The 20,794-nt window shown below is 38.8% G+C and overlaps 1 protein-coding gene across 1 annotated transcript in view; it reads left to right on the forward strand.

Annotated features, from left to right (window-relative positions):
* The window catches only part of ptprn2 (protein tyrosine phosphatase receptor type N2), a 460,965-nt gene that overhangs the window by 148,462 nt on the left and 291,709 nt on the right, over positions 1-20,794 (forward strand). Inside the window, exons 8-11 of the mRNA XM_037546545.1 lie at positions 1,156-1,395; positions 3,949-3,989; positions 4,887-5,320; positions 17,646-17,732. Of these exons, the coding sequence (XP_037402442.1) occupies positions 1,156-1,395; positions 3,949-3,989; positions 4,887-5,320; positions 17,646-17,732 (802 nt within the window). The remainder of the gene's footprint in view (positions 1-1,155; positions 1,396-3,948; positions 3,990-4,886; positions 5,321-17,645; positions 17,733-20,794) is intronic.

The raw sequence follows: 20,794 nt of genomic DNA on the forward strand, positions 1-20,794 counted from the left end.
TGTAGTTTTGGAGGTGATGTTTCTTTCCATTCCTGCTTAACATGGGTTTCAGCTGCTCAACAGTTCAGGGTCTCCTTTATGATATTTTTAATTTCAGACACTATTAACCAATAACTATTAAGCTTAACCAACTTAGAGAAAACATGTTTTTTGGTTTTCTGGGGCTTTAAGATGTTCTCAATAGTCCGTCTTAGTTGGCAGCACTAAGCACAGGTGTGAACTGGATCCAATGAGTCTCAGAGACGCACTGTGATCTGATCACTCAAACAACCATCAAAGGTGGTGAGGGTGGCCAAATAACTGTAGACTGTGTCTCTGAAAATAACAAAGGGCCACCTTAATCAGCTGAGCCTTTCTGTTGGTCTCTTCTCCTGCTTGTTTATAGCTTTTGGGGGCTGTCTTATTGGTCTAAATGTGCCCATATATTTACACAAATAAGAACTCGCGTGCAATTTTGTCTGAGAAGAAATGCAGCAAGAGATGTAGTGAATGTAGACCATACCCTTCCATCAATCACAAAATCTGACCAGAAGTGGTCACTGGAGACTCATATGAAACAGATCAAAGTATCAGATGCAAATTACATCTGTTGCTGTCCGCTTGTGATCAGATCATGGAAGACAGATGCTAATACCAGGTGGAGGTCTGCACTCCCATGGGACCCACCACAGTATCTTGTGGTGCAGGATTAATTTTACGTGTTATGTATGGGAGAGGGTGGGAAACCAGCCCACTGCAGGCGGGTGAGGGACTTACCATGCATGAAAAGAAGTCCTGAAAATGAATGAATAGCCTAAATAGAGTAGAATGATCACTAAACCATATATATCACTGCTGTTGGAACAAAACCTTGCCTCTCCATTTTTGTTGTTTTTAAATTTTTGACATAATTTGAAAATGCCTTTTGGCCTTTACATTGTACACGGAGGATGAACAGACCCAAAGGAATGGCCCAAAATGACGTGCAGAGCAGTCTGGTTCCACTGACTTACGTTAAAAGTAAAGCATGTTTTTTCCTTTCTCCTGCAGAGTTACCGTTTCGGAGATACGAGGTTTTGATCCGACACCTGTCGTATTCTGTGAATATTTCAAAGCTTATAGTAACGGCCGTAGACGCTGCATTCCTCTATATCCTTTATTGTCCCTTCTTTCCAGAGAACTTCATCCAGGGTGTGGTGAATCAGCTCGGACAGCAGAGTGTGAACGTGGACATGTTGACCCCGGGTGACCTGGACCAGCTCTCGGAGGTCATCGCTCAGGCCCTGCAGGTGGTGGATGGAGTCGGGGGGGTTAAAGGTCGAGAAGTCCTGGATGATGAAGAGAAAGAGATGAAGAAGGAAGCCGGTGATAAGGAACAGCGAGAGCGAACGGCTGGAGAGAACATCACTCCTAAAGGTAGATCATGATGAAAGTTTATCAGCTGAGCAGACAGACTTCAAACCGAAGTGTAAGGGGGAGCGAGGAGGCGGACGCACACGCTGAGATAAGCGAGATTTATTATGGGCAAATCCAGGGTCGTGGTCAGAACAGTCCAGGGTCAATGAGCCAATACGTACAGATTTAGGGTAGGACATGACAAGAACCAACACAAACAAAGACCAGGTACAAGGATACAATGATACAAAGACTGGCAAACACAGGGCTTAAATACACGGAACAACGAGGGACAGGTGAAAACAATCAGGGGCGGAGTTACAAACCAAAACAAGAACACATGGACAGGACTGGGAGGAGCCAACCGTGACACAAAGAGCTGTTTTAATGAAGTCACTGTTTGTGCAAGTCCGGAGTCGAGACATTTATGCTTCATTTTATTCTTCTTTAACAGGTTTGAGACTTTTTTGTTTGTTTTCGTGTCAAAAAAAAAAAAAAAAAACATATGGCAAGCAGAAAAAAAAATCATAGAAATTATTACTGGGCAAAATGACCATTGGTCTAATTTTGTTAATAACTCCAACAGGTATAATTTTATAGGATGTCTATATCTAAAACCAGGGTGCCCATTTGCACTGAATGGTGTCAGCTGGTTTATGGAGTCTGGACAATTTTTCCATTCTGAAGGCAGCTGCCTCACCTGTCACTGCCTTCAAAGGCAGCTCTCTTCTCAGGAAGCATTATAACCGTAAAGGAACCTTAGTTGGCATCACATTCGGGACAGTGTATCAGAGCAATCATACATCATAACTAGGTTACACTCACCTCGACTGTAAAGATGCATCACCTCAGTGTGAGAGGACGGCTCTTGCATCTGCAGCAGCTGTTTTCCTGCATTGACACTGTTGTGGATATTTGTATATGAAGAACAGGCTGATGTAAGGAATCGTATCTGTCATTCAGTGCTCGACTCAGCGCCCCGGATAAATGCAGACAACTGTGACTATTAGTTTATGAATCATTTCAGTTCATTCACTTTCCTCATCCACCTTCATGAACCTGCTTTATTTGTGACACACAAAGAATTAAAACTATGTATAATTTTGTACAAAATGCACTCAGACAAAAAAGGATCGCACACAATCTGTTAAGGAGCTAATGTGCATTTTATTTTACACATTCTCATCTGATTTATGAGCTCCTCAGTCAGGGACTCTCCGCCGCTGTAACCTTCTGGGCACAGAAAAAAATCTCAACACAACTCAATTCAACGCAACTCAACTCAACGCAGTGCAACTCAATGCAACAGAATGCAGTGCAACTCAATGCAACACAACGCAGTGCAACTCAATGCAGTACAACACAGTGCAACTCAACGCAACATAACGCAGTGCAATGCAACGTAACGCAGTGCAACTCAATGCAACACAATGCAATACAACTCAATGCAACACAATGCAGTGCAACTCAATGCAACACAATACAGTGCAACTCAATGCAACACAACACAGTGCAACTCATTGCGACACAACGCAGCACAACTCATTGCGACACAACGCAGCACAACTCAACGCAACACAATGCAGTGCAACTTAATGTGACACAATGCAGTGCAACTCAGTGCAACACAACGCAGTGCAACACAACACAGTGCAACTCAATGCAACACGACGCAGTGCAACTCAGTGCAACACAACGCAGTGCAACTCAACACAGTGCAACTCAACTCAATGCAACTCAAGTCAATGCAATGCAACTCAATGCAACTCAATGCAAATCAGCACAACTCAACGCAACTCAACTCTACCAAAAAGTGAACAGCCAATATTTCAAACTGAATTCTCTCATTTGAAGAGCCAGTGTGTTTACACAGCTAGCCCACTAGCTAAGCTAACAAACATTAGCTTCACCGAACGAGTTCCAAACGCAGCCGGTCAGGTCATCTTAGATAAGCAAACTGCCAAAATTTCACCGCAGGGACGATTTCTAGAGACCTACAAACACAAATACACTAAATACTTTATACAAATACAACAATAAAGACAGAAGTGGAGAAATAACTTGCATTTACAGACTGCTGAGTCAGCAAAAAACGGCTTCTCCATCCGCCACGCTGATCAAACGAAGCGATGGGACACTCGGCCGCTGAGCAGGTGAACAGTATTGTGGGATTGCCTTGGCTGAGAAGGGTACATGCGACGGTGCCTTCAGATCTGGTCAAAATAAGGCATCTTAGAAGGCAGCTGCCAGATGCTGCCTTCTGAATGGGACAGGCTTCGTCTCGGCAGCAATAATCCTGCCTTAAAATGCTGCCTACTTAGACAGCTGCCTCCCAACTGGAACGCACCAAGTGTGTTTTGATGTTTCTAGACCAGATGTTTCTAGTGTCCAGTCATTCCCTCCAAAGGGCCAGTGAGGAGCACACCTGATCTCTGAAGACTGAGACTGATTAGAGGAGTCAGCTGCTCTCCTGCTTGATTAGACTGAACCTTCACCCCTTTGTAGATAAGCTTGGATCCCCCTATTCTGAACTTCTTGATAAGTTCTGAAGTTTCATTTTCTTCTTGTTTACAGAAGGACTGTCTGGAGGAGGTGGCCCAAAGACAGAAGAAAAGGTAAGAAAATAAATTCTACTCAGTCTCAAAAGACATGAAAAGAGAGCGCGGCTACTGTCTGGACTGGAGCGGCGTGATTATGTGATACTGTGGCATTTCTTTCACAAAGAAATCAATTTGTGGGAGAGTGGAGAGGGTGAGAGGGCGATATGCATTAGAGACGTTCGAGTATCTACTGAAATGAAACTACTTTCAAATTAGTCCCTGTGATGGATGATGATTGCTCGGCGGTGAATGCTAATTTATCTATCAACTAGCCGGCCTGTTTAAAAGGTCTTCTGAACAGTAGCCGTCTTGCTGTGGAGAAGCAAGTAGACACTTTACTTGTAGATGGCTGTTAATTATCAGCAGCTTTTTCTGTGCTTAGTAACTTCTTGTCTTCTTTCCAGTATGTCTGCAGTCACTGGCCACTTTATTAGAAACACCTACCTTGTACTTCCACTAACCGGCCACTTTATCGGAAACACCTACCTTGTGCTTCCACTAACCGGCCACTTTATCGGAAACACCTACCTTGGCTTCCACTAACTGGCCACTTTATTAGAAACACCTACCCTGTACTTCCACTAACCGGCCACTTTATTAGAAACACTTTGTCTGGGCTTCCACTATCTGGCCAGTTTATCAGAAATACCTACCTTGGGCTTCCACTGTCTGGCCACTTTATTAGAAACATCCACCTTATACTTCCACTAACCAGCCACCAACATGTAGGTTACACAGTCATGAAAGTGAGGGAGTGTGGACCCACATGCAGCTCTTCCAGTTAAGGGGTTAACGCTGGAGCTGGTCTAGGCGGCTTTATCGCAGCTGCTGATATTTTTCATCCTGACAGGGGGAACAACATGAACCTGAACTCACCTTTTAACTCTTAACTCCTTTATGTGCTCTGTGTAGGATAAAGATTTTATCCGTGATCTGCTGGAGTACCTGGACCGGAGCTCAGGCTCTAAGGCTGCTGACCATATTCAAGCCGAAGAGCCTTTTCTGGGCTTTACAAACTCTCCGAGAGCCCTGGGGGGTCCGAAACCTGCCGGACTGGAAAACGTCCAGAGCCGGACCACCCAGACCAAGCTGGGCCTGATGAAGAAGAAGATGGAGCCGGACACTCTGGGTCTGGATCATCTGGGCGATGCTGAGGTGGACCAGTGGCTCTATGGGGCTAAAGGCTCCTCCAGAGAAGAACCGCAGAAGAAGAACATGGTGGGGGAGGAGGAGGCGGCGGCAGAGAAGAAGAAAGGTGCGCACGTGGAGGAGAAGTTGAGGGTGGACGTGGCGGCATACTCCAGCCCTCAGCACGACGGCTACTTTGGATACATCATCACTGAAGAGTGAGTGAAAGTCCTTTAAATCGGTTTCATTTGGTGCTCGTCTGACCAGCGAAGAGCTTCTTATGGTTTACTTGAGGCAGCTTTAGGAGTCGCTGCCCTGTTTATTGATCTGACGTTGAGCTGTATGTATGTGCCGTCATCTGCCGTGAGCTTTCCTCAGGCATTTTCACAAATTACCCTTGAATACGCAGCTGTGTTCAAAAGTTTGGGCACCCCCGGTCAAGTCCCGTTTAGCTGATTTTCTTAGGCTCCGTTCACATCACCAGGCCCAGTGTGTATGCGTATCCGATTTGAGGCAGTGTGACCTTAATGTGACGCTCCGATCGGAATTCATGCGCTTTTTTTCCCACTGCGTGTTACCATCACTCAGTGTTACTCTGGCAGCAGCGCTGAACAGACACTAAAGCCTGTAAATGGTGGAAAAGCAGCTCATCTTGCCTTTTTCTCCTCCGTCTGGCTCTAATAATGAAGCTGAGAGCTGATCAGAGTTAATGATCTTCTCAGCGAAGCTCGTTCTGCTCGTTAGTTTGTGCTGATGATGCAGTGATTCAGTCACGTGACGTTACTGAGTAGGAGGAGCTCATGAGGGTCAGTTCAGGCCAGTTCATCACATTAATGACAGATTAGAGCCACTGACCTAAACGAGTGGGAACCATCGAGTCAGAGAGGTCGGATCTGAGCGAAAAGTCGGATTTGAGCAGCGAGGCTTGTAACGTGAAAGTAGCCTAAGTGAAACTACACAGAACTCACTGTTTATTTACTGAATCATACCTAGAAAAAGCATACAGGGCGGCCTCTGCAAAAGTTATGGCACATTTTTGCAAACCAGACGCTCACAAAACACAGTGGAACACCAATAAAGGGAAGTTTAAAAGCCAATAACAGGTCACACATGAGAACAGACTCACGGACATGGAGAACGCCTCGGAAAACACGGCATGTTAAGGTGATACTTCACAATGACCAGATGCCGACAGACTAAACACACATGAGAACAGGTGAACGTGGTTACGGAGCAGCTGAACAGTGATGGGCAGATCTTAGTGAGTCCTGAGTCATGTGAAGGAGCGAGGGGTTCTGGGAAACGCAGTCCGAGGCAGCCGAGTCGGCTGTAGTAGGGAGGCATGGCAATTTTATATTTTCTGTATTATTTTTTTCCAATATGTGAAACGAAAAAAAGAAAGTAAATAAACTGAAACTTTGCACTAAATTGTTCGGAAAAAAACTCAATTTTTTCAAACAAAACGTGCCGAAAACTCAAAGGATGTTTTTGTTTCACAGGATAAAGCTGCACATGCGACAATGCGTTTTTATCAACCTCAAATCGTGATGCAACATCGCTTCTTCTCCCAGTAAACACGACTGTGATGTAGATGATGTGGATTTAAAGTTTAGACTCTGGCTCCAACAGTCATGTCTAAATTTAGTCTGATGTGGGGACGTTTTCTCAGTTTTTCAGAAGATGATGGTGCAGCAGTGCCCTGAGTTTCTTGGCATTCAGTGCTCACTCTGAACCCAGATGGTGCCAAATGACTAAATTAAACAAAAACTTTTTGGTTTGGAGTTACTTAAACATGAGTCAGTGCATTTTAGTTTCTGGTAAAAGAAAAACATTGGGAACTAACTTTATAAACAACATCAAAGGCTAAACTGACTTACATAAGACTGAGGACAAACACTGTCAATAAATCTCAGTATAAATACTATCAAGACTAAGACCAGTCTGACTATAAATAATATAAAGACTAAGACCAGTCTGACTATAAATAATATAGACTAAGACCAGTCTGACTATAAATAATATAAAGACTAAGACCAGTCTGACTATAAATAATATACACTAATATAGACTAAGACCAGTCTGACTATAAATAATATAAAGACTAAGACCAGTCTGACTATAAATAATATAGACTAATATAGACTAAGACCAGTCTGACTATAAATAATATAAAGACTAAGACCAGTCTGACTATAAATAATATAAAGACCAAGACCAGTCTGACTATAAATAATATAGATTAAGACCAGTCTGACTATAAATAATATAAAGACTAAGACCAGTCTGACTATAAATAATATAGACTAATATAGACTAAGACCAGTCTGACTATAAATAATATAAAGACTAAGACCAGTCTGACTATAAATAATATAGACTAAGACCAGTCTGACTATAAATAATATAAAGAATAAGACCAGTCTGACTATAAATAATATAGACTAATATAGACTAAGACCAGTCTGACTATAAATAATATAAAGACTAAGACCAGTCTGACTATAAATAATATAGACTAATATAGACTAAGACCAGTCTGACTATAAATAATATAAAGACTAAGACCAGTCTGACTATAAATAATATAGACTAAGACCAGTCTGACTATAAATAATATAAAGACTAAGACCAGTCTGACTATAAATAATATAAAGACTAAGACCAGTCTGACTATAAATACTATCAAGACTAAGACCAGTCTGACTATAAATAATATAAAGACTAAGACCAGTCTGACTATAAATAATATAAAGACTAAGACCAGTCTGACTATAAATAATATAGACTAAGACCAGTCTGACTATAAATAATATAAAGACTAAGACCAGTCTGACTATAAATAATATAAAGACTAAGACCAGTCTGACTATAAATAATATAGACTAATATAGACTAAGACCAGTCTGACTATAAATAATATAAAGACTTAGACCAGTCTGACTATAAATAATATAAAGACTAAGACCAGTCTGACTATAAATAATATAAAGACCAAGACCAGTCTGACTATAAATAATATAGATTAAGACCAGTCTGACTATAAATAATATAAAGACTAAGACCAGTCTGACTATAAATAATATAAAGACTAAGACCAGTCTGACTATAAATAATATAGACTAAGACCAGTCTGACTATAAATAATATAAAGACTAAGACCAGTCTGACTATAAATAATATAGACTAAGACCAGTCTGACTATAAATACTATCAAGACTAAGACCAGTCTGACTATAAATACTATCAAGACTAAGACCAGTCTGACTATAAATGATATAAAGACTAAGACCATTCTGACTATAAATAATATAGACTAAGACCAGTCTGACTATAAATACTATCAACACTTAGACCAGTCTGACTATAAATAATATAGACTAAGACCAGTCTGACTATAAATAATATAAAGACCAAGGCCAGTCTGACTATAAATAATATAGACTAAGACCAGTCTGACTATAAATACTATCAAGACTAAGACCAGTCTGACCATAAATAATATAAAGACCAAGGCCAGGCTGACTATAAATAATATAGACTAAGACCAGTCTGACTATAAATAATATAAAGACTAAGACCAGTCTGACTATAAATAATATAGACTAATATAGACTAAGACCAGTCTGACTATAAATAATATAATGACTAAGACCAGTCTGACTATAAATAATATAGACTAAGACCAGTCTGACTATAAATAATATAAAGACTAAGACCAGTCTGACTATAAATAATATAGACTAATATAGACTAAGACCAGTCTGACTATAAATAATATAATGACTAAGACCAGTCTGACTATAAATAATATAAAGACTAAGACCAGTCTGACTATAAATAATATAGACTAATATAGACTAAGACCAGTCTGACTATAAATAATATAATGACTAAGACCAGTCTGACTATAAATAATATAGACTAAGACCAGTCTGACTATAAATAATATAAAGAATAAGACCAGTCTGACTATAAATAATATAAAGACTAAGACCAGTCTGACTATAAATAATATAAAGACTAAGACCAGTCTGACTATAAATACTATCAATACTAAGACCAGTCTGACTATAAATAATATAAAGACTAAGACCAGTCTGACTATAAATAATATAAAGACTAAGACCAGTCTGACTATAAATAATATAGACTAAGACCAGTCTGACTATAAATACTATCAAGACTAAGACCAGTCTGACCATAAATAATATAAAGACCAAGGCCAGTCTGACTATAAATAATATAGACTAAGACCAGTCTGACTATAAATAATATAAAGACTAAGACCAGTCTGACTATAAATAATATAAAGACCAAGACCAGTCTGACTATAAATAATATAGACTAAGACCAGTCTGACTATAAATAATATAGACTAATATAGACTAAGACCAGTCTGACTATAAATAATATAAAGACTAAGACCAGTCTGACTATAAATAATATAGACTAATATAGACTAAGACCAGTCTGACTATAAATAATATAAAGACTAAGACCAGTCTGACTATAAATAATATAAAGACTAAGACCAGTCTGACTATAAATAATATAAAGACCAAGACCAGTCTGACTATAAATAATATAGATTAAGACCAGTCTGACTATAAATAATATAAAGACTAAGACCAGTCTGACTATAAATAATATAGACTAATATAGACTAAGACCAGTCTGACTATAAATAATATAAAGACTAAGACCAGTCTGACTATAAATAATATAGACTAAGACCAGTCTGACTATAAACAATATAAAGAATAAGACCAGTCTGACTATAAATAATATAGACTAATATAGACTAAGACCAGTCTGACTATAAATAATATAAAGACTAAGACCAGTCTGACTATAAATAATATAGACTAATATAGACTAAGACCAGTCTGACTATAAATAATATAAAGACCAAGACCAGTCTGACTATAAATAATATAGACTAAGACCAGTCTGACTATAAATAATATAGACTAAGACCAGTCTGACTATAAATAATATAAAGACCAAGACCAGTCTGACTATAAATGATATAAAGACTAAGACCAGTCTAACTATAAATAATATAGACTAAGACCAGTCTGACTATAAATAATATAAAGACTAAGACCAGTCTGAGTACAAATGCTATTAAGACTAAGACCAGTCTGACTATAAATAATATAAAGACCAAGGCCAGTCTGACTATAAATAATATAGACTAAGACCAGTCTGACTATAAATAATATAAAGACTAAGACCAGTCTGACTATAAATAATATAGACTAAGACCAGTCTGACTATAAATAATATAAAGACTAAGACCAGTCTGACTATAAATACTATCAAGACTAAGACCAGTCTGACTATAAATAATATAAAGACTAAGACCAGTCTGACTATAAATAATATAGACTAAGACCAGTCTGACTATAAATAATATAAAGACCAAGACCAGTCTGACTATAAATAATATAGACTAAGACCAGTCTGAGTACAAATGCTATTAAGACTAAGACCAGTCTGACTATAAATAATATAAAGACTAAGACCAGTCTGACTATAAATAATATAGACTAAGACCAGTCTGACTATAAATAATATAAAGACTAAGACCAGTCTAACTATAAATAATATAGACTAAGACCAGTCTGACTATAAATAATATAAAGACTAAGACCAGTCTGACTATAAATAATATAGACTAAGACCAGTCTGACTATAAATAATATAGACTAAGACCAGTCTGACTATAAATACTATCAAGACTAAGACCAGTCTGACCATAAATAATATAAAGACCAAGGCCAGTCTGACTATAAATAATATAGACTAAGACCAGTCTGACTATAAATAATATAAAGACTAAGACCAGTCTGACTATAAATAATATAAAGACCAAGACCAGTCTGACTATAAATAATATAGACTAAGACCAGTCTGACTATAAATAATATAGACTAATATAGACTAAGACCAGTCTGACTATAAATAATATAAAGACTAAGACCAGTCTGACTATAAATAATATAGACTAATATAGACTAAGACCAGTCTGACTATAAATAATATAAAGACTAAGACCAGTCTGACTATAAATAATATAAAGACTAAGACCAGTCTGACTATAAATAATATAAAGACCAAGACCAGTCTGACTATAAATAATATAGATTAAGACCAGTCTGACTATAAATAATATAAAGACTAAGACCAGTCTGACTATAAATAATATAGACTAATATAGACTAAGACCAGTCTGACTATAAATAATATAAAGACTAAGACCAGTCTGACTATAAATAATATAGACTAAGACCAGTCTGACTATAAATAATATAAAGAATAAGACCAGTCTGACTATAAATAATATAGACTAATATAGACTAAGACCAGTCTGACTATAAATAATATAAAGACTAAGACCAGTCTGACTATAAATAATATAGACTAATATAGACTAAGACCAGTCTGACTATAAATAATATAAAGACCAAGACCAGTCTGACTATAAATAATATAGACTAAGACCAGTCTGACTATAAATAATATAGACTAAGACCAGTCTGACTATAAATAATATAAAGACCAAGACCAGTCTGACTATAAATGATATAAAGACTAAGACCAGTCTAACTATAAATAATATAGACTAAGACCAGTCTGACTATAAATAATATAAAGACTAAGACCAGTCTGAGTACAAATGCTATTAAGACTAAGACCAGTCTGACTATAAATAATATAAAGACCAAGGCCAGTCTGACTATAAATAATATAGACTAAGACCAGTCTGACTATAAATAATATAAAGACTAAGACCAGTCTGACTATAAATAATATAGACTAAGACCAGTCTGACTATAAATAATATAAAGACTAAGACCAGTCTGACTATAAATACTATCAAGACTAAGACCAGTCTGACTATAAATAATATAAAGACTAAGACCAGTCTGACTATAAATAATATAGACTAAGACCAGTCTGACTATAAATAATATAAAGACCAAGACCAGTCTGACTATAAATAATATAGACTAAGACCAGTCTGAGTACAAATGCTATTAAGACTAAGACCAGTCTGACTATAAATAATATAAAGACTAAGACCAGTCTGACTATAAATAATATAGACTAAGACCAGTCTGACTATAAATAATATAAAGACTAAGACCAGTCTGACTATAAATAATATAGACTAAGACCAGTCTGACTATAAATAATATAAAGACTAAGACCAGTCTGACTATAAATAATATAGACTAAGACCAGTCTGACTATAAATAATATAAAGACTAAGACCAGTCTAACTATAAATAATATAGACTAAGACCAGTCTGACTATAAATAATATAAAGACTAAGACCAGTCTGACTATAAATAATATAGACTAAGACCAGTCTGACTATAAATAATATAAAGACTAAGACTGGTCTGACTATAAATAATATAGACTAAGACCAGTCTGACTATAAATACTATCAAGACTAAGACCAGTCTGATTACAAATACTATGAAGACCAAGACCAGTCTGAGTACTACTACTGTCAAGACTAAGGAAAGTATAAGCTGATTATTTTGCCCCACGTTTTGATTTTGATTCGTCTCGTGATAAAAACATGCTGGAGATCTTTCAGTGTGACATGGCTAAACGAAATGACCACGTGTGATTCTGACCAAAATGATTCACATATATTAAACCACGTGAGCCTTGATTCATCTAACGAGCATCTGTGATTGGTCAGGATAGAAGCTTTGATAGAGCTCATCTGAAAATTTCAGCTTTCTGCGATGTCAGCATTGTGAAATGTCAATTACAGTGATGACTATCAAACAGTGCGGCCCTGATTCTCACTGTATCAACATCTCTAATCACATAGACACTAAACATTTGAACAGTTAATAGAAATTCTGCTCCCCAGTTCAAGAGCCGCTCCCCTGGGACTAAACCCAACACTCACAACACTTCACAGCGGAGTGACCCCTCTGCTCGCCGCACCTGGCTTTCACACCCCAGCCCTTCATTATCAAGCTCTTAATGGACTGAGTTTTCAAACAGGGACAGCACTGGCCTGAACTGATCCTGCACAGGCCACAGCTGGGATGGTCAGGGAAGCTAATAAAGGGCATTTCTTCTCATTTCTCCAAATTTCTGCATAATTCAATCAAGATGTAAACAGTCAGAGTAGTGATAGGAACCAGACGCCTGAAGAGGTAACTGCCTCTAAAAGCTCCCCACATGAACTGGTTACGAAGCTGCTGTCTGATGTCTCGGAGAAGTAAATGCAGGACATTGTGAGGTAAAGTAGTCCAGAAAACTTCTTTATTCACCATCATTTAAAACTTGAGGCAAGGTGGTACAAACTAATAATGCCACACGACCCACCCAGTTATGCCATTTAAAACTGAACTGCATGCATTACGAGAGCAATTTAAAAATATATTAATATTCAAACACGTTTCTTGCATAAAATGGTGATTGGTTTGTTTTTTTCCTTTTCAGATCAGATTATTCCATTCAAAACCATTTAAAAGAAATAATGTGTGCAGAGGTCCTTTTGGAGTGTGTTGCCCTGAGGCAACATTGTGCGACGATGGGAAGAAATGATATAACCGTGTTCCCTGAAGTGGTGAGACCTGGCTTGTGATTGGCTAAGTCCATCCCACTGTCGCACAGTGTTGCTTCTAGGCAACAAACATTTCTGTAAATTCTCATTACTAAAATAAAATTGATACTGAATGTTGAAAAAGAGGTTTAATGTGCCCAATAAGAGAGAGTATGACCAGGAACCTGCTTTCTACTGACTTACCCAAACTCTTCCCTTTATTGTTCACCCTATTGTTGTCTTTAAATATGTATAGTGTTATTGTAAAGTGAGGAAACGGAGTTTGTTGCCCTGAGGCAACACCGTGCAATAGAAGGTTACCTTGCCAGAGGTAATATTTATGATAATGTAAGAGTGAATGAATGAATAATGAATGATTATGTTCTTCATCAGCTTAATAGCTAGAGGTTGTTAGTCATTTTGGTGTTAATTTAGAGTATACTAATAATAATAATAATAACAATAATAATAATAATAATAATAATGAAAGTAGTATGAAGTTAGATTTACACTCTGAAAAAAAGATGCTTCTTCAAGGGTTCTAAAGACAGTGGTTCTATATAGAATGAACACTCAAAGGTTCTTCAGATTGAAGGAGAGTGTGTTGTAGATGGTTCTATATAGAACCTTTTTGAAAAGGGTTCTATATAGCACAGAATGGTTCTCCTATTGTTACATGGTCAAGTAACAAGCCTTTTTGGTGCTATATAGAACCCTTTTCAAAAAGGTTCTATATAGAACCATCCACAACGCACTCTCCTTCAATCTGAAGAACCCTTTAACCATGCCAAGAACCCTTTTTAAAACAAATTTGCATTCCTCTGCCTATTCAGCTTATAGCATTTTAGCTCCACCCATTCACGCTGAGGTCATAAGAAGGGGTTCAGCCTGGGCTACTTTGCTGTGCAGAGAACAGAGAACAGCCAATGAGAACAGAGCTCATTTACATGTATTAGTCTTAAAGGCACAGTAAGAAGAACAGCCTGTTTAAGTGTGAGGGATGAAGAGAGGTTGGAAAGTGGTCACGTGAAAATGAATGATGAATGTTTTTGATGCATAAAATGAAATGTTCAGAGTGAACTTCGGAGGAGAAATGAAATATAGAACTAATGTAGGTTTAGGGCTGTTTGAAGTAGGGTGGAGGGGTGCGGTGGGTGCGGTGGGTGCAGGGAGTGGGGGGGCTGGATGCTTAATAGTGGATCTGCAGGAAAAATAGAGTAAAAGCTCCAGGAGATTTTAATTCTCACATTTTATTGCGTGAGACGTCTACATGTGTGTTTGTACACGTGTGCTCATTTGGGTGTAATTGTGTGTGTGTGTGTGTGTGTGTGTGTGTGTGTGTGTGTGAAAGCGAGCGCAGAGATTCGTCCATGTGTGCAGCTCTTATCATAAAGCCTTCTCACTCTGCTGGAATCCCATTTGCACGTTATTGTTTGGTGCGCTGTAGGAAAATGCAGGTGATTTATCTGAACTGCAGAGCCACCTGCTCCTCCACCGCACCGCCGACAGGCCTGTTGTCTTAACGGGAGCCACAGGGCTGACCTAGAAAGGCCTACAAATACAGCAGTCTAATGGTGGAGGTCCAGCTGCATCAGTTTTATTATTGCTTATAATAAGGTCCAGTCAAGTATGTACTTTGGTCCAAATACAGGTCTCAGGTTCTCTGAATATGGTGAGGCAGCGTTTAGTCCGAGAGCTCCGTCTGTGTGGAATGATCTGCCGAAACATCTGAAATCGGAGCACTTTATCTCCCAGACCGATTTTAAGATATTTGTTAACGAACTGTATCATTCCGCTCTCGTTTTCGATTTGATTTTGACTCTAATTTGATTTTGCTGGTGGTAAATACCAGCATTTAGTCTCAATATGATTACCCCGGTTAAATGCAGGTGAAGGCAGAAAGGCAGAAAGGTTACATATCCAGAAATCTGCTCTGATGAGATGCTTTGCTGACTTTCCAAGTGAACATAAAGTAACAACTACAGCCTTGACTTGACTGGCCTGCACAGAGTCCTGACCTCAACCCCATAGAACACCTTTGGGATGAATTAGAGCGGAGACTGTGAGCCAGGCCTTCTCGTCCAACATCAGTGTCTGACCTCACAAATGTGCTTCTGGAAGAACGGTCAGAAATTCCCATAAACACTCCTAACTCTTCCCAGCCTTCCCAGAAGAGCTGAAGCTGTTATAGCTGCAAAGGGTGGGCCGACATCATATTAAACCCTATGGATTAAGAATGGGACGTCACTCGAGTTCATATGTGAGTGAAGCCAGACGACCGAATACTTTTGGAAATAGTGTAGGTCATTTTTTAAATTGTCTTATCCAGAGCGACTTACAATTTGATCATTTTTTACACAGGTAGGCCAAGGTGGTGTTGGGAGTCTTGCCCAAGGACTCTTATGGGTGTAGTGTAGGGTGCTTACCCTGGTGGGGGATTGAACCCCAGTCTACAGTGTGAAAGGCAAAGGTGTTATCAAATCATGGTGAAAGCCGAGACTTTATGGTGCACTGAATCATGCTAACATTTATTTTTTAACAAATGGTCTTAAACACTGGAGCTAATGTAGCCTACAACTGCTGAGTCACCCTTTAAACTTGGAAGGCATTGAACAGTCTCACCTAACTATTATCTCAGATAAAACCTAAGAGAAAGGTTTAAGACGAACGTCACTAATTTGGAGACGAATGGACTTATTTGCATTTATAATCACTCCAGCTGGTTTCCTGATGCGTTTAACCTGTAGGGTGAACTGTGAAACACTTAAAGTCAGAAGGCTGAATTTGCTTCTTTCTCACCAGCGTCTTGTCTGTTTTCCCATTCCCCTTAAATGTTGCCTGAGGCGCCAGAATGCAAGTGCTGCACCATTTAAAGGGAATGGGAAAATTCGAACAAGATGCTGGCGAGTGAGACGCAACTTCAGCCTCGTAAATATCGAATGTTGAGAAACGTTTTACAAGAAACTGCTCTATTTCAGAGGAAACGTTTCCTCCCAGAGATGTGAGAAAAGTGGCTAAACCTTAAAACAGAGCAAAGTGAATCCGCGTTTTTGTTTATATCATATTGTGACTCTTGGGGCAGTCATGGGTTGGAGATCAGGGAACCAGCCTCGTGACCGGAAGGTCGCTGGTTCGATCCCCAGAGCCGACAGCACATGACTGAGGTGTCCTTGAGCAAGACACCTAATCCCCAACTGCTCCCCGGGTGCTGTAGATAGGGCTGCCCAAACGGTCCAGGCAAGTGTGCTCACTGCCCCCTAGTGTGTGTGTTCACTAGTGTGTATGTGGTGTTTCACTTCACGGATGGGTTAAATGCAGAGGTGAAATTTCCCTGTTGTGGGACTAATAAGGGTCTCTTAATCTATACTAGGACATCAGCACACACTGAGACAGATCTACAGGCAAATTGGTAAAATGGACATAAAATGTTGCGGCTCACAAAGTGGTTTGGGTTTCGTTGAAAGCGACCCCTGATACAGCCAATCGTTCTAAATCATATTTACTAAAATACTGTAATGAAATGACGGAAATCTACGATTTCCTGAGTCACCGAGTCCTTTCAGATTCATGACTGTGCTGATCTATTCCGAGCAGGTTCCGTGATCTGTTGTGGTGCTCTGTCAGTGTGGTGGTGCTGAGTGTATTAGTGATGCACCGATTCCGAACGTTCATAGCCGATTCTGACTCTATGCAGCCAGATTGGTGCGTAGCTGAATTCATTAGCACACGGTGTCAGCTGAAGGACCACAGGAAACACCGCAACACACTTCCAGAACTTTCTAAAAGTGCCCGGATCCTGACTCATTATTGCCCTCGTAAAGCAGAACTGCCAGTTCTGAGCAGTCTGGATAACTACTGAGCGATGTGATGTTTATTTCAATATAGTTTTAATTCTACTCTCTCTCTCTCTCTCTCTCTCTCTCTCTCTCTCTCTCTCTCTCTCTCTCTCTCTCTGTAGCTCTCTCTCCACTGATCAGGGTTTGAATCTGATGGAGATTCTGGCTGAGAGAGTGAGGCTGCACATCACCGACTTCCTGCAGCTGTCGTAAGTACACGAACACCATTTATCACGGGATTTATGTCTGATTTTATGAGCAGGTTTTCTCTTTAACAGTGCTGCTGTGAGTCTGAGCGTTCTCTGTTAACTCAGGCTTAGTGATGCTCCGGCTGTGATTAATCCTGCGAGTGTGCGCATGAAAGCACAGCGTTTATGATGAACAGCCAATCGCGTAAAACACGAGGAGAAGCTGAGGGGCTTGTTTTTTATTTTTTAAAGAAGGGAAAATAAACTACCACGTGTAAATATGTAGAAAGGAAAGTGTTATAACAATAAAATACAGAGCTGTCACCAGTGTTAGCGCTCATTGGAGTCATGACTGCTTTATGTTCTTCACGTTCTTCAAATCACAACATTAAGCAAATGCGACCTCGTTAATATTATAAATATAAATTACAGCAAATGCAATGATGGGCAAATCATTTAAACCCTGTATTTCATTGAGAATAGTACAAAGACAATTAGTGAAATGTTGAAACTGAGAAATTCGATTTGCGTTTTTGAAAAATTTTTGCCCGTTTTGAAATTGATGCCAGAAACTTGTTCCAAAAAAGTTGGGACAGGGGGCCTGTTTACCACGTTTACCGCTGTGTTTCATCACCTCTTCAGTTAACAGCACTCTGTAAGCGTTCGGGAACTGAGGAGACTCTGCTGTAGTTTGGAAAGTGAAATGTTTTCTTGTTCTTTTTGATGTAGCATTTTAGCTGCTTGACAGTTCAGGGTCGCTTTTGTCATATTTTTCACTTAATAATGTGCCAAATGTTTTCAGTGACAGCTCTGGACTGCAGGCAGGCCAGTTTAGCACTCAGACTCTTTTAATTAAGAGCAATGCGGCTGTAAAATGTGCAGAATGTGGTTTGCCATCATGGATGTAGCAGCGGTCTGTGGTTTTTGGAGGTGTACCTGAGCCCAGGCAGTGATTTCCAGTACAGAGTCGTGTCTGCAGTGCTGCCTGAGGGCCTGAAGATCACGCCCAGCCAATAAAAGGCAATTGTAGGATGTCAGCCCTTTAAAACAAACACATTTGTGGCCTGATTGATGCCACAAATTACAAAAAAGTGACCTTAGAAATAACTCTAACCTAAAGGCAGTCCCTCATTGGTCGGGATCTCGGCCTTCAGATGTTTACTATCTGAAATCTCAAAATTGACCAGCCCTGGAGCAGGTTAGGCAGGCAGCCTATGTTGCCATGGTGATTCAGAAAATCCAGGGTTCATTTGAATCATGCTGAGAATTAGCTGCCTAAATTGCTGCTTAGAGATTGATCTTCATTGAGCACAGTTTTAAGCTTAGTATCATTCGTCAACAGTAGAACTCAAGGAGGTTTAAGTCCTCAGTAAGATAGAAATACTACCATGAGTATTTGTGGGAACCCAGGAATATATAAACATTTAGTAGTTAGTTGTGGGGACTTTTTGTTGTTCTTCATGAGATTCTTTTTTTCTTTAGCTCAACTTAAGTTTATTTCTTTATGTATGTATTCAAACTCCTTCTTCAGGCTCAATAAGGTTTCCAATAAAATGACCAGATAAAATATTCTTTCATAACTCAGTCGAGCTAAGAAACTGTTTCTCTGTGTCTGCAATGAGGAGTGAAAGGAGAGGTGTGAGAACCCCCTGATGTGAAAAACAATTCACACCTCTCTACAAAAAGATAAAACGGACAACTGCAGCCTTCTTCATATCAAACAAAGCTGTACAATTGACACAAAAAACACAGCCTTCCAACACAATTAAAACACTTATTGATGTCTATGGTGGCACTTTATTGCTACATTGGCTTAATAATGCCACTGGGATCCAGTAGTATAGCAGTATCATGTTACCACTGTCAGGATAGTTACCAGTAATGGTAACAAATCAGTGTTTTATACTGAACTAAATCTCTCATTACGCCTCATGACAACATATGTCATATTCCATGATGTGGTTATTTCAAGTGGAGTCATGATTTATTTATATACCACTTTTATAGTGGACATTATCACAAAGTAGAAACTCTGTGTTGCAGTTGTAGTCACTCTTATTGACTTTTAACATTGTTACTGTTACAATCACTGTTAATGATTAGTAACAGTGTTACAGTGTTACTGGTATGGTCAGTGTTACTGACTAGTAACAGTACTGCAGTGCTACTATTACAATATTACTGTTACTGGCTAGTAACATTGTTACTCTGTTACTGTTACTGTTATAGTCATTGTTACTACTAGGAACACTGTTACAATGTTACTGTTACAGTAACTGTTCCTGATTAGTAACAGTGTTACAATGTTATTGTTACAGTCAATGTTACTCTTACTGACTAGCAACAGTATTGCTGGCATGGTCAGTGTTATTGACTAGTAACAGTACTGCAATGTTACCATTACAATGATACTGCTACTGACTAGTAACATTGTTACAGTGTTACTATTACAGTCAGTGTAACTGACTAGTAACAGTGCCACAGTTACAGGTGCTGTTACTGTTAATGTCTAGTAGCATTGTTACATGGTTACTGCTACAGTCAATGTTACTATTACTGACTAGCAACAGTGTTACAGGTATGGCCAATGTTACTGACTACTAAATGCTGCAGTGTTACCGTTACAATCAGTGTTACTAACTAGTACAGTTTAACTAACTAGTTACAATTACAGGCACTGTTACTGACTAGTAACACTATAATGTTACCAATACAATTACTGTTACTGACTAGTAACTTTGTTACTGTGTTACTGTTATAGTTACTGTTGCTGATTAGTAACATTGTTACAGTGTTACTGTTACAATCATTGTTACAGATTAGTAACAGTGTTACAGTTACAGGCACTGTTACTCACTAATAATATTGTTAATGTGTTACTATTATAGTTACAGTTACTGATTAATTTTAACACTATTACTATAGTCACCGTTACTGTTACTGACTAGTGACTTTGTTACAGTGTTACTGTTACAGTCACTGTTACTGATTATTAACACTATTACAGTGTTACTGTTACAGTGAGTGTTACTGAGAAGTAATAGTGTTACAGTTCCAGGCACTGCTACTGACTAGCAACAGTG

The sequence above is a fragment of the Pygocentrus nattereri genome, chromosome 2 (genome assembly GCF_015220715.1).
Source record: "Pygocentrus nattereri isolate fPygNat1 chromosome 2, fPygNat1.pri, whole genome shotgun sequence".
Classification (NCBI taxonomy): Eukaryota; Metazoa; Chordata; class Actinopteri; order Characiformes; family Serrasalmidae; genus Pygocentrus; species Pygocentrus nattereri.